Source organism: Scyliorhinus torazame, chromosome 1, assembly GCF_047496885.1.
Source record: "Scyliorhinus torazame isolate Kashiwa2021f chromosome 1, sScyTor2.1, whole genome shotgun sequence".
Taxonomy (NCBI): domain Eukaryota; kingdom Metazoa; phylum Chordata; class Chondrichthyes; order Carcharhiniformes; family Scyliorhinidae; genus Scyliorhinus; species Scyliorhinus torazame.
The window spans coordinates 104,947,097-104,961,951 of record NC_092707.1 but is presented as its reverse complement, the minus strand read 5'-3'; the positions used below and the strand labels follow the sequence as shown (position 1 = coordinate 104,961,951).

Genomic DNA, 14,855 nt, shown 5'->3' with positions numbered 1-14,855 from the left:
CAGCGGTGTACGGAGCTATTCTGGAAGAGGATAAGGCACCACTGGAAGGGATCAAAGCAAAGTGGGAGGAAGAGCTGGGAGAGGTTATAGAGGAGGGGGTCTGGTGTGAGGTGCTCCGGAGAGTGAATGCCTCCACCTCATGTGCGAGGTTGGGGCTGATACAGCTGAAGGTGGTATATAGAGCCCACCTCAGGGTGTCGGACCAGCCAGGGTTGGAAACGGGAGCGGAGGCAGATATCATAGCCTTCGCCTCGTTGATCGCCCGAAGGCGGATCCTGCTGGGATGGAGAGCAGCCTCTCCACCCAGTGCCCTGGCGTGGCGGGGGGACCTGTTGGAATACTTGACCCTTGAGAAGGTTAAGTTCGAACTGAGGGGAAGCTCGGAGGGGTTCTACAAGTCATGGGCACTATTTATTATGCACTTTCAAGAACTGGATAATATCGAACATTAGTTGGGGGGGTTGGGGGGGGTAGATTAAGGGTGACTACGGGTAATCCCGGATTCCTTTGTCATTTGTTTATGTAAACATGCGGGTTGAGGTTTGGGGGTTGGTGGGCGGATGGGATCGTTGTTATTATGGGGATTGACATATCTTGCTGATTATTGTTTATTGTTGATGGGTGTATATGTGGGAGGAAATGTGAAAAAGGAGAATAAAAATATATATATTTTTTTTAAATACAAATATTAAAATGCTACATCTTGCTGACAGAATTGTACATACCTGTAAAAGAGACACATCCGTAGTCCAACAGCAGAATTAAAATCTTAATGGGATTTTTTTCCCCAAAATATTTAGTCACCTTGAATTAATGTTCAACAAGGTACAAATTGGAGAAATTTCTAAATACTTGACTTTTGTCAACCAAGTGGTGCAGGAGATGAGCTGAAACCAGGGAGTTTAATTGCTGTTTTGCAATGATGCTACTAGCATTGGCATTATGGTAAAAAACATTAAGGCCTGGTGGCTCTCAAGTTGTGACCACCTAGCAGTTCTTTTTGGAAAAGCAAGGATGAAGTGTGTTTGTTTAGGTGGGAAACTATTTGATCTGATAACTCAAATCAATATTAACGTGTATCGACGTCAGCCAATACACGGCCAAAGAATAAATCCTGCTCCTCAAAATCACAGTCACACCACCCCCTGCCCTCAAACGCTGACATTTCCATCTCAGAAATGATTTTGCTGTAGTGCAGCGCACTCATGTTTGAGGGACTGCCCAAGTTGCACAAAATCATTTCACCTCAGCTCCTTGAAGCACGGGAGTCCTCATTAAAATTCAGGATTATCCCTAAGGCCGTGCCCCGATACTAGGTCTGCAAGGCTCCCCATTGCCCAATGGCATTAACTGCATTGGGACAAGGCTACAGTGTTTCAAATAATTCCAAACAGAAAAGAAAACAAAATTATGAACATTTTCAGAAAAAGAACTCTGGAAGACACCTTAAATATCTCCACAATGAATGCAGACAGACACTGATGGTGTTCCAAACTAATGCACAAATTTAAATAAATTCACTCACGGTGACTGGGGAATCTACTTGTTGGACGTTGCTCTCCTCAGCAAGAATCTCCCTGTTTAAGAATAAGAAAGATTTGAGATTTGGCACTTGTGGTAACACCATCGTACTGTTAACCTCTGGTGTTAAAGGGCAACTCTAACCTTGACTTTATGATGCTGAAGCGGTAATACAACATGTTTCTGAAAACATAAGATTGATCCTCACTTGCTACTTGTATGACCTCCTGCCCCATCCAATTCCAGTGTATTCTGAGAAAATCATTGAAAATATTTTTTCGATGGGATGTAGGCATTTATTGTGTTGGGAAAATAAAGATAGCTTTAAGGGATTTATAGTTGTATTGGTAAATATTGAAATAATATATATTTTAAAAGGAGTTTAATTTAATGCTCGTGTGTCTGGAAGGGTAAAACCTATAGTCAGATACATGCTGGACAAAGATGGTTATGTGTGGGGGTTCGCCAATTTCAACTGTGATTCTACTGCGCTTAGAGATAGCTACAGTGTGAAGAGTAAATATACCAGCAGTGGTTGCTTAGGAACTGAGGCCTTGTAAGGTAGAGAAGTTTTTATATTTTACTGCAGCAATGGGCAGCACGGTGGCACAGTGGTTAGCACTGCTGCCTCACAGCGCTGAGGACCCGGGTTCAATCGCGGCCCTCGGTTGCTACCTGTATAGAGTTTGCCCAATCTCCCAGTGTCTGCATGGGGCTCACCCCCACAACCCAAAGATGTGCAGGGTAGGTGGACGGTCATGCTAAATTGCCCCCTTAATTGGAAAAAAAAATAATTGGGTACTCTATAAAAAAAATTTTTAAGGTTTTACTGCAGCTAATTTGGAGATAGATCATGAGAGAAGGCAGCTCTCTCAGCTCTTATAGAAGCAGTTGGTTTTAGAAGACCACAGAAGAACCCCTCTTTCAGCCTTGCTAAAAAGAAAAGCCATACCATGGAGTAATAGTTAAGAAAACTGATGCAGTTATTGATCCAGACCTGGACCGGTCATGCTCGAGAACGGGCAAGGTGCCAGCAATGGCAAAGGAGCTGAAAGGGTTCATGGAGCCTGGACCGGTCATGCTCGAGAATGGGCAAGGTGCGAGCAATGGCAAAGGAGCTGAAAGGGTTCATGGAGCAGATGGTGGGGTGGATCCATGGAGATTTAGACAGCCGAGGGCCAAGGAATTTTCTTTTTTCTCCCACGTTCGCAAGGTGTATTCCCGGATAGATTTCTTTGTTGTGGGCAGGGCCCTGCTGGCGGGGCTGGTGGACACGGGTTATTCGGCGATTACGATCTCGGACCATGCTCCGCACTGGGTTGACCTGCAGGTCAGTATGGATAGCAAGCAGCGCCCGCAATGGAGGTTGATGTGGGGTTGTTGGTGGACGAAGCGGTGTGCGAGAGGTTGAGGAATTGCATGCTGAACTACCTGCAGGTAAACGATACGGGGGAGGTCTCAGCAGCGGTGGTCTGGGAAGCGCCAAAGGCAGTGGTGAGAGGAGAGCTGATCTCGAATCCGGGCTCACAGGGACAGGATGGATAGGGCAGAAACAGACCAACTGGTAAACGAGATTCTATGAGTGGATAGGAGGTTTGCGGAGACTCCAGAGGCAAGGCTGTTAAGGGAACGTCGGAGGCTGCAGGCGGAATTTGGTTTGTTAACTACAGGAAGGGCAGTGAAGCAGCTCAGAAAGGCGAAGAGGGCGATTTACGAGCACGGGGAGAAGGCCAGTAGGATGCTTGCACAGCAGCTCAGAAAGAGGGAGGCAGCTAGGGAAATAGGGAAAGTTGTTGACGGGGATGAGAACTTAGTTGGGGACTCGGCGGGGGTGGGCAAGACCTTTCGGGATTTTTATAGCAGTTTGTACAGGTCAGAACCCCCTGTGGGGCCGGAGGGGATGAGGCACTTTTTGGATGGGTTGACTTTCCCGAAGGTGGATGGGGAGCTGGTAGAAGGGCTGGGGGCCCCGATCGGGCTGGAGAAGATAGTGGAGGGTTTGAAGGCCATGCAGTCGGGGAAGGCCCCGGGACCGAACAGGTACCCAGTCGAGTTCCATAAAAAGTTCTCCGGAATATTGGGGCCAGTACTGTTGAAGGTCTTTAACGAGGCCAAGGAAAGAGGGTTTTTACCCCAGACGATGTCACAGGCCATGATCTCGCTCATTTTGAAAAGGGACAAGGACCCGGAGCTGTGTGGTTCTTATAGGCCGATATCCTTGTTGAACATCGATGCCAAACTTCTGGCCTCTAGGATTGAGGACTGTTTACCGGACGTTATAGGGGAGGACCAGACAGGGTTTGTTAAGGGTAGGCAGCTGGGGGCCAATGTAAGAAGGTTGCTAAACGTGATCATGATGCCCCCGGAAGGTAGGGAAGTTGAAGTGGTGGTTGCGAAGGACGCGGAAAAAGCCTTCGACCGGGTCGAGTGGGATTACTTATGGGAGGTGCTGGAGCGGTTCGGATTTGGAAGGGGCTTTGTTGACTGGGTTAGGTTGCTGTACCGGGCTCTGGTAGCTAGTGTACGGGCAAACAGGACGAATTCGGAATATTTTAGACGGCACCGGGGGGACAAGACAGGGATGTCCCCTCTCCCCACTGCTGTTTGCGCTGGCGATAGAGCCGCTGGCAATTGCTGTGAGGGCCTCAAGGGGCTGGAAGAGGTTGGTCTGGGGGGAGGGGGGAGCACAGAGTCTCGCTGCATGCGGATGACTTACTGTTGTATGTCTCAGACCCAATGGAGGGGATGGGGGAAATTAATGGAATTTTAGGGGAATTCGGCCGGTTTTCGGGATACAAGCTTAATATGGGGACGAGCGAGTGGTTTGTGGTTCAGACGAGAGATCAGGAGAGGCGACTGGGGGAACTGCCGTTTAGAGTGGTAGGGGACAGTTTCAGGTACCTGGGTATTCAGGTGGCGAGGGGTTGGGACAGGCTACACAAATTGAAACTGGCCCGGTTCGTGGACCAGATGAAGGAGGATTTCCGGAGATGGGATGCGCTCCCGTTGTCTCTGGCGGGTAGGGTGCAGTCGGTAAAAATGACAGTCCTCCCGCGGTTCTTTTTCGTTTTCCTGTACCACCCCATCGTCATCCTGCGGTCCTTTTTTAAGGGATCAATAAGATTATCGTGGGATGTGTGTGGGGGGGTGTGTGTGTGTGTGAAGAGGGTGAAGAGGGCAATGCTCGAGTGGAATCGGGGAGATGGTGGGCTGGCGCTGCCGGATTTCAGTAATTATTACTGGGCGGCTAACATAGCCATGGTTAGGAGGTGGCTGGTGAGGGGTGAGGTGGCATGGGTGCGCATGGTGGCAGCTTCGTGTAAGGGCACAAGTTTAGGGGCACTGGTGACAGCGCCCCTGCCATTCCTGCTGGTGCGGTACTCTACCAGTCCAGTGGTGGTGGCGTCCTTGAGAGTCTGGGGGCAGTGGAGGAGACATGTGGGAGCAGAGGGGGCATCGGTGTGGTCCCCAATCTGCGACAACCATTGGTTTGCCCCAGGGAGGATGGACAGGGGGTTCCGAATTTGGCGGCGAGCCGGGATTGAGAGGATGGGGGACTTGTTCTTGGAAGGAAGCTTCCCGAATATGAGGGCGCTGGAGGAGAAGTTTGCATTGGCGGGGGAAATGAACTCCGATATTTACAGGTACGGGACTTTTGCGGAAGCAGGTACAAACCTTCCCATTCCTGCCACTAAGGGGGATTCAGGATAGGGTGGTCTCTAGAGGATGGAGAGGGGAGGGGAGCGTCTCGGACATGTATAAAGAGCTTATGGGTTCGGAGGAGACACAAACCAAGGAGTTGAAGCGAAAGTAGGAGGGGCTGAAAGAGATTGAGGAGGGCCTCTGGGCGGACGCGTTAGGAAGGGTCAATTCTACTGCAACATGTGCCAGGCTCAGCCTGATCCAATTTAAGGTTGTTCACCGGGCTAACATGACAGTGGCCCGGATGAGCAGGTTCTTTGGGTGGAGGACAGGTGTGCGAAGTGTGCGGGGGGGGGGGGGGGGGGCCAGCGAACCATGTCCATATGTTCTGGGTATGTCCAAAACTGAGGGGGTTTTGGCAGGGGTTTGCCGACACCATGTCCACGTTATTAAATACGAGGGTGGCAATTAGTCCGGAGGTGGCGATTTTTGGGGTATCGCAGGACCCGGGAATCCAGGAGGAGAGAGAGGCGGACGTTCTGGCCGATGCCTCCCGGGTAGCCCGGAGGCGTATATTGTTGGCCCCGAAATCGGAGACCTGGCTTTTAGACATGGCAGGCTTCCTCTGCCTGGAGAAAATTAAGTTCACCATGAGAGGGTCTCTGCTGGGGTTCGTCCAGAGGTGGCAACCATTCGTCATGTTGTTGATTTTGTTGCTGTTAAAATGCCAAAGAAATACCTCAATAAAACGTTTATTAAAAAAGAAAGAAAGAAAACTGATGCAGGAAATCGAAAGCCCAGCTAGCGAAGGAAACTAGAGAAAGAAAAAGAGGTTTTCAAGAAGTCTGGAGTTAACAGAACAGAGGAACAGATTACTGTTCAGTAAAGTCACAGAGAGTTGAAAAGGCAATGGATCATGAGAGGCCAGAAAGATATCTGCAGTAGTGCTACGGGTTGTGAGAAATGACTACAGTTTGGGAGGTATTATTTGAAATAATTGCGAAAATCAGCGGCTGGACCTCGGAGTTGGTGTAAAAGTCTTTAAAACGAAGGAAACCTGAAGGGAGAGTTTAAAACTTGAAAGCATAACTTTGATGGAGGCAGCGGAGAGAAAGTATAATTTAAAAGAAAATTTGGAAGTGTGACTTTTGAAAGCGGAATTTGAAATCACTCGTGTGGAAGCCAGAGTTCAGTGAGACAAGGTGACTCACGGTACAAGAACCATCTGGGGTGAGTTTGAGGAGAAATCCACAAACATTCACTTGGGTTCAGTGAGCAGCGTGTCTTACCACAGCCATCTTGTGTGCTTTAATGAGACCATTGTAGCTCAAGGTGTATTTTGTAATCCATGTTAAGGGGGAAATAAAGGAGTATTGTATCATAATACAAATTTTCCATGTTTAATGTTAATTTCTTGTTATTAAAACTAATTACCGTTCGCGTGACTCTGTTCTTCCACGCTGTATTAAAAAACTGTAAAAGACAGGGTTCTGTTCTGGGATCTTCCCGTCCAGTTGTAACACCAACTAGGATCGTAACAAAATCTCTCCATGTTTGCCTGGGTTTCACCCCACAGCCCAAAGATGTGCATGGTAGGTGGATTGGCCAAGTTAAATTACCCCTTAAATGGAAAAAATGAATTGGGTACTCTAAATTTAAAAAAAAAGGATTGGAACAAACATCCATCCCTAATTACCATTGAATTGAGTGGCTTGCTAGGCAGCACAGTAGTTAGTTAGCACTGGACCCAGTCTTGAATGACTGTCTGTGTGGAGTTTGTATGTTCTCCCAGTGTCTGCATGGGCTTCCTCAGAGTGCTCCAGTTTCCTCCCAGTCCAAAGATGTGCAGTTTAGTTAACCATGATCAATGCACGGTGTTACAGGGCAGCGGAGTGGGCCTAGATAGAGCGCTCTTTTGGTGAGTTGGTGCAGACTCGATGGCCCGAATAACCTCCTTCTGCACTGTCGGGATTCTATGTATTTCAGGGAGAAGTTAAGAGACAACCACATTGCTGTGGATCTAGAGACACATGTAGGCCAGGCCAGGATGGCAGATTTCCTTCCCTAAAGGACATTAGTGAATCAGATTGGTTTTTATGACAATCAATGATAGTTTCATGATCCCCATTACTAAGAGCAGCATTAAATTCCAGATTTAATCAACTGAATTTAAATTACACCAGCTGCCATGGTGGGATTTGAACCCATGGCCCCAGAGCATTCTTGTGGGCCTCTGGATTGCTAGTTGAGTGACATTACAAGTGTGCCACTGCCTCCCCAAAATTGATCGGCTGTTCAATTCTTTCGGATTTATAGTACTTTATAGATGAAAGCATTCTTTATTGAAAACAGTAGTCTGCAGCAATACAGACTAGGCTAATACAAATGCATGTTGATCTTATTTCCAGGTTTAATACTGAAGCAATGGGCAATGAAATGTGCTTCAGTCAGAGGTTCACCTCCTCGACACAGATGGCTGTTGCAAGTGAACCTCTCAGTTCTCCGAAGCAGGAGGTGGCACCGTGCCTGCCATCACATATTGCAGGCACCTAAACTCGCAGCCCCATCCATTCCAAGTGCTGCAATAAACCCAAATGCATTCAGCATTTTATAAACAGGAGGTCCCTCCATGGTTGAAAGGAATAACACCACAGTAACATGCTCTTATTAGTGGACAATCTCAGGCAATGTTGACGGTTCACATGGGGTCTGAAGAATTGGTTCTGATCTTCACCTGCTAAAGTGGCTCAGGAAGTCCCATGGGTGGTGGAACTGGCCAGAACAAAGTTTTCTGAATGTTTATGGATAGCTGCGGGCACCTCCCATCACAGCAATAAATAGTGGACGCATTTCTATATCTTTGACACAAGATGTGTGTGTGTGTGCTGGGCTGTAATCAACCTAAACTGGGTGCCGGTTTAGCTCAGTTGGCTAGACGGCTGGTCCATGGTGGAGAGTGAGGCCAACAGCGAGGGTTCAATTCCCATACCAGCTGAGGTTGCCCATAAGGCTCTGCCTTCTCAACCTTGCCCCTCACCTGAGGTGTGGTGATTCTCAGGTTAACTCACCACCAGTCAGCTCTACCCTCAAAGGGGAAAGCAGCCTAAGGTCATCTGGGACTATGGGGACTTTTCTTTACTAATGGACCTTCTAGAAATACCAGCATTCTTTTCAGCTCTTTCAAGCCTGTTCCACCATTTAGTTGCATCATGGCTGCTTTTCACCTTATTTCAGTAGTCCATAGTAACTTTACCTCTCAAAAAAGCCTCTCAGAAAATATTGTACAAACACAATAGCACTTGGGTGTTTCTTTGATAAACTGCTCAAATGCAGCTAGTCATATTTGGATTCCAATACCAAACTCTTGCACGTGACTATAATGGAGCTTAGTGAAATAGCTCAGTGTAAAGTGGCTGTGAGCTAAACCAGTGGCCCTTTGAAGTACCAGCGTTGACAATGTGGGACTGCTTGGTTATGGGGAGAAGGCCCATCCTGGACAAAGTGGAATTCCCTCAACCTTAAATTAAAATACTGCATCACCTGGTGTTCAAAGTACTGGTGAGCCCAGCTGTGGTTGGCAGCATATGCAGACGCAGTTAAACAACCTAGAGATATGTCACAATTTCAAATGGGGGCTAATAGTGGGTTCTTGTCTGGAGTAGGGGTTCGTTAGAAGCAATAACTTGTTTTGATATAGTGCTGAATGCATTACATCATCCGAAGAAGCATCCTTAAACAAAACCTCACCCTGAATCATATATGGAAATACGAGGGTAAATGACCAAACGTTTGGTCAGAAACAGATTTTGAGCATCTGAAAGGAGAGAATTGAGCTGTGAGAGAGATTAATCCAGAGCTTTGGCCACAGGTAACTGAGGCACGGCCACCAGTGATGAAGTACTTAAAATCAGGGACCAAGAGGCCAGAGATGGAGAACAGAGATATAAGCTGTTGAACTAGAGACATTGTAGAGATAGTGAGGTCCTGAAAACAAAGATGTGGATAATGTTGCTTTCAACTTTTGAATACAGAGGCTTTAAGAGGCTGGACTCCAGCGTCTCCAAAACCAGCTGAATAAACAGACAAGATCAATGGGCAGAGATATCACACAAACTGAATTGTCGATGAAATGCAGATGTGAGGGGGAAAGAGGTGGAAGCAGCTGGCACGGGATGCTACAGCATTGCAGAGAATGTGGGTCTTGGGCACAGAGCAAGAATTGCCATCTCAAATAGGGGAATAAATGACAGCATCTCATGTTGCAGTGTCAGCTCGGCCTCCAGCAAACACCAAAGTGCACTCATGTTTGACACTACTGCCCATTTGTTGTGGGAGTGAGGAAGGAAATGTATCAGGCTGTGGAACTGGAATTCAGTACTTCCAACTAAAAGCAGGGATGGTGCAGAAGATCAAAATGAGGTGAGGGACTATCGCCCTGATATACTATCACCATTTCCTATCAGGGTCTGGTGAAGAGCTCCAGTTCCACAGTCATTGAGCACACTTTAGGCTTCTTACCCGAAGGACCATTTTTCAGAAGCAACCTCACTGGAGAGTGGGGTGAACAAAGTAAATCTTCAACCAAAAAGAAAATGCTGGATAATCTCAGCAGGTCTGGCAGCATCTGCAGGGAGAGAAAAGAGCTGACGTTTCGAGTCCAATTACTTTTTGTCAAATCTAACAGAGAAAGTGGGAAATATTTAAACTGTGGAGTGCAAATGAAAGATGAGTCACAGCCACAGAAACCCAGGGAAACAGGGTGCTAATAGACACAGAAACAAGTAAATCTTCAGCACAGGTCACACGGATTTTCATGCTTAAATAAAAAGAGTTCAGGGAGAGGGGGAAGAAAACATTAAAGAGGGAAAAGAACTCGGTCACTAATACACCGTGCTGACAGGAATGTCTCTCCTCACACCGAGACACAGGTTCAGTCACTAATACACTGCACTGACAGGAATATCTCTCTTCGCACAGAGATATGTTCAGTCACTAATACACTGCACCAAGGAATGTCTTTCCTCACACTGAGACACAGATTCAGTCGCTAATACGCTGCACTGACATAATGCCTCCCTCACACAGACACAGGTTCAGTCACTAATACACTGCACTGACAGGAATGCCTCCCTCACACTGAGACACAGGTTCAGTCACTAATACACTGCACTGACAGGAATGCCTCCCTCACACTGAGACACAGGTTCAGTCACTAATACACTGCACTGACAGGAATGCCTCCCTCACACTGAGACACAGGTTCAGTCACTAATACACTGCACTGACAGGAATGTCTCTCACACAGACACAGGTTCAGTCACTAATACACTGCACTGACAGGAATGTCTCTCACACACAGACACAGGTTCAGTCACTAATACACGGCACTGACAGGAATGTCTCTCACACAGACACAGGTTCAGTCACTAATACACGGCACTGACAGGAATGTCTCTCACACAGACACAGGTTCAGTCACTAATACACTGCACTGACAGGAATGCCTCCCTCACACTGAGACTTGGGTTCAGTCACTAATACACTGCACTGACAGGAATGTCTCCCTCACACTGAGACACAGGTTTAGTCACTGATACACGGCACTGACAGGAATGTCTCTCTCACACGGAGACACAGGTTCAGTCACTAATACACGGCACTGACAGGAATGCCTCCCTCACACTGAGACTCCGGTTCAGTCACTAATACACGGCACTGACAGGAATGCCTCCCCCACACTGAGACACAGGTTCAGTCACTTATACACTGCACTGACAGGGATGCCTCCCTCACACTGAGACACAGGTTCAGTCACTAATACACTGCACTGACAGGAATGCCTCCCTCACACGGAGACTCCGGTTCAGTCACTAATACACTGCACTGACAGGAATGTCTCTCTCACACTGAGACTCCGGTTCAGTCACTAATACACGGCACTGACAGGAATGCCTCCCCCACACTGAGACACAGGTTCAGTCACTTATACACTGCACTGACAGGAATGTCTCTCACACTGAGACACAGGTTCAGTCACTAATACACTGCACTGACAGGAATGCCTCCCTCACACGGAGACTCCGGTTCAGTCACTAATACACGGCACTGACAGGAATGTCTCTCACACTGAGACACAGGTTCAGTCACTAACACACGGCACTGACAGGAATGTCTCTCACACTGAGACACGGGTTCAGTCACTAACACACGGCACTGACAGGAACGTCTCTCTCACACTGAGACACAGGTTCAGTCACTTATACACTGCACTGACAGGAATGCCTCCCTCACACTGAGACACAGGTTCAGTCACTAATACACGGCACTGACAGGAATGCCTCCCTCACACTGAAACACAGGTTCAGTCACTTATACACTGCACTGACAGGAATGCCTCCCTCACATGGAGACTCCGGTTCAGTCACTAATACACGGCACTGACAGGAACGTCTCTCTCACACTGAGACACAGGTTCAGTCACTTATACACTGCACTGACAGGAATGCCTCCCTCACACTGAGACACAGGTTCAGTCACTTATACACTGCACTGACAGGAATGCCTCCCTCACACTGAGACACAGGTTCAGTCACTTATACACTGCACTGACAGGAATGCCTCCCTCACACTGAGACACAGGTTCAGTCACTTATACACTGCACTGACAGGAATGCCTCCCTCACACGGAGACTCCGGTTCAGTCACTAATACACGGCACTGACAGGAATGCCTCCCTCACACTGAGACACAGGTTCAGTCACTAATACACGGCACTGACAGGAATGCCTCCCTCACACTGAGACACAGGTTCAGTCACTAATACACGGCACTGACAGGAATGTCTCTCTCACACTGAGACAGGTTCAGTCACTAATACATGGCACTGACAGGAATGTCTCTCACACTGAGACACAGGTTCAGTCACTAATACACGGCACTGACAGGAACGTCTCTCTCACACTGAGACACGGGTTCAGTCACTAACACACGGCACTGACAGGAATGCCTCCCTCACACTGAGACACAGGTTCAGTCACTAATACACGGCACTGACAGGAATGTCTCTCACACTGAGACACAGGTTCAGTCACTAATACACGGCACTGACAGGAATGTCTCCCTCACACTGAGACACAGGTTCAGTCACTAATACACGGCACTGACAGGAATGTCTCTCACACTGAGACACAGGTTCAGTCACTAATACATGGCACTGACAGGAATGCCTCCCTCACACTGAGACACAGGTTCAGTCACTAATACACTGCACTGACAGGAACGTCTCTCTCACACTGAGACACAGGTTCAGTCACTAATACACGGCACTGACAGGAATGTCTCTCACACTGAGACACAGGTTCAGTCACTAATACACGGCACTGACAGGAATGCCTCCCCCACACTGAGACTCCGGTTCAGTCACTAATACACTGCACTGACAGGAATGTCTCCCTCACACTGAGACACAGGTTCAGTCACTAATACACGGCACTGACAGGAATGTCTCCCTCACACTGAGACACAGGTTCAGTCACTAATACACGGCACTGACAGGAACGTCTCTCTCACACTGAGACACAGGTTCAGTCACTAATACACGGCACTGACAGGACTGTCTCTCTCACACTGAGACTCCGGTTCAGTCACTAATACACTGCACTGACAGGAACGTCTCTCTCACACTGAGACACAGGTTCAGTCACTAATACACTGCACTGACAGGAATGCCTCCCTCACACTGAGACTCCGGTTCAGTCACTAATACACTGCACTGACAGGGATGCCTCCCTCACACTGAGACTCCGGTTCAGTCACTAATACACGGCACTGACAGGAACGTCTCTCTCACACTGAGACACGGGTTCAGTCACTAACACACGGCACTAACAGGACCGTCTCTCTCACACTGAGACACAGGTTCAGTCACTAATACACGGCACTGACAGGACTGTCTCTCTCACACTGAGACTCCGGTTCAGTCACTAATACACGGCACTGACAGGAACGTCTCTCTCACACTGAGACACAGGTTCAGTCACTAATACACGTCACTGACAGGACTGTCTCTCTCACACGGAGACACAGGTTCAGTCACTAATACACGGCACTGACAGGAACGTCTCTCTCACACTGAGACACAGGTTCAGTCACTAATACACTGCACTGACAGGAATGCCTCCCTCACACTGAGACTCCGGTTCAGTCACTAATACACGGCACTGACAGGAACGTCTCTCTCACACTGAGACACAGGTTCAGTCACTAATACACGGCACTGACAGGGATGCCTCCCTCACACTGAGACACAGGTTCAGTCACTAACACACGGCACTGACAGGGATGCCTCCCTCACACTGAGACACAGGTTCAGTCACTAATACACGGCACTGACAGGGATGCCTCCCTCACACTGAGACACAGGTTCAGTCACTAACACACGGCACTGACAGGGATGCCTCCCTCACACTGAGACACAGGTTCAGTCACTAATACACGGCACTGACAGGAATGTCTCTCTCACACTGAGACACAGGTCTGTCACTAACACACGGCACTGACAGGAATGTCTCTCTCACACTGAGACACAGGTTCAGTCACTAATACACTGCACTGACAGGAACGTCTCTCTCACACTGAGACACGGGTTCAGTCACTAATACACTGCACTGACAGGACTGTCTCTCTCACACTGAGACACAGGTTCAGTCACTAACACACGGCACTGACAGGGATGCCTCCCTCACACTGAGACACAGGTTCAGTCACTAATACACGGCACTGACAGGAATGTCTCTCTCACACTGAGACACAGGTTCAGTCACTAATACACGGCACTGACAGGAATGCCTCCCTCACACTGAGACTCCGGTTCAGTCACTAATACACTGCACTGACAGGGATGCCTCCCTCACACTGAGACACAGGTTCAGTCACTAATACACTGCACTGACAGGACTGTCTCTCTCACACTGAGACACAGGTTCAGTCACTAACACACGGCACTGACAGGGATGCCTCCCTCACACTGAGACACAGGTTCAGTCACTAATACACGGCACTGACAGGAATGTCTCTCTCACACTGAGACACAGGTTCAGTCACTAATACACGGCACTGACAGGAATGCCTCCCTCACACTGAGACTCCGGTTCAGTCACTAATACACTGCACTGACAGGAATGCCTCCCTCACACTGAGACACAGGTTCAGTCACTAATACACGGCACTGACAGGAACGTCTCTCTCACACTGAGACACAGGTTCAGTCACTAATACACGGCACTGACAGGAACGTCTCTCTCACACTGAGACTCCGGTTCAGTCACTAATACACGGCACTGACAGGAACGTCTCTCTCACACTGAGACACAGGTTCAGTCACTAATACACTGCACTGACAGGACTGTCTCACTCACACTGAGACACAGGTTCAGTCACTAATACACGGCACTGACAGGAACGTCTCTCTCACACTGAGACACAGGTTCAGTCACTAATACACGGCACTGACAGGAATGTCTCTCACACTGAGACACAGGTTCAGTCACTAATACACGGCACTGACAGGAACGTCTCTCTCACACTGAGACACAGGTTCAGTCACTAATACACGGCACTGACAGGAATGTCTCTCACACTGAGACACAGGTTCAGTCACTAATACACGGCACTGACAGGAACGTCTCTCTCAC

At 48.4% G+C, this 14,855-nt stretch overlaps 1 protein-coding gene across 3 annotated transcripts in view; it reads right to left on the bottom strand.

Moving 5' to 3' along the window:
• LOC140410756 (serine/threonine-protein phosphatase 4 catalytic subunit) overlaps positions 1-14,855 on the bottom strand; it is an 89,996-nt gene that overhangs the window by 37,943 nt on the left and 37,198 nt on the right. For 2 of the 3 annotated variants that reach the window (XM_072499326.1, XM_072499315.1), the window contains one exon: positions 1,526-1,577. In XM_072499326.1, the coding sequence (XP_072355427.1) occupies positions 1,526-1,577 (52 nt within the window). Of the gene's footprint in view, positions 1-1,525; positions 1,578-9,681; positions 9,751-14,855 lie in introns of those variants that run through there. The other variant, XM_072499345.1, reaches the window with a different exon arrangement.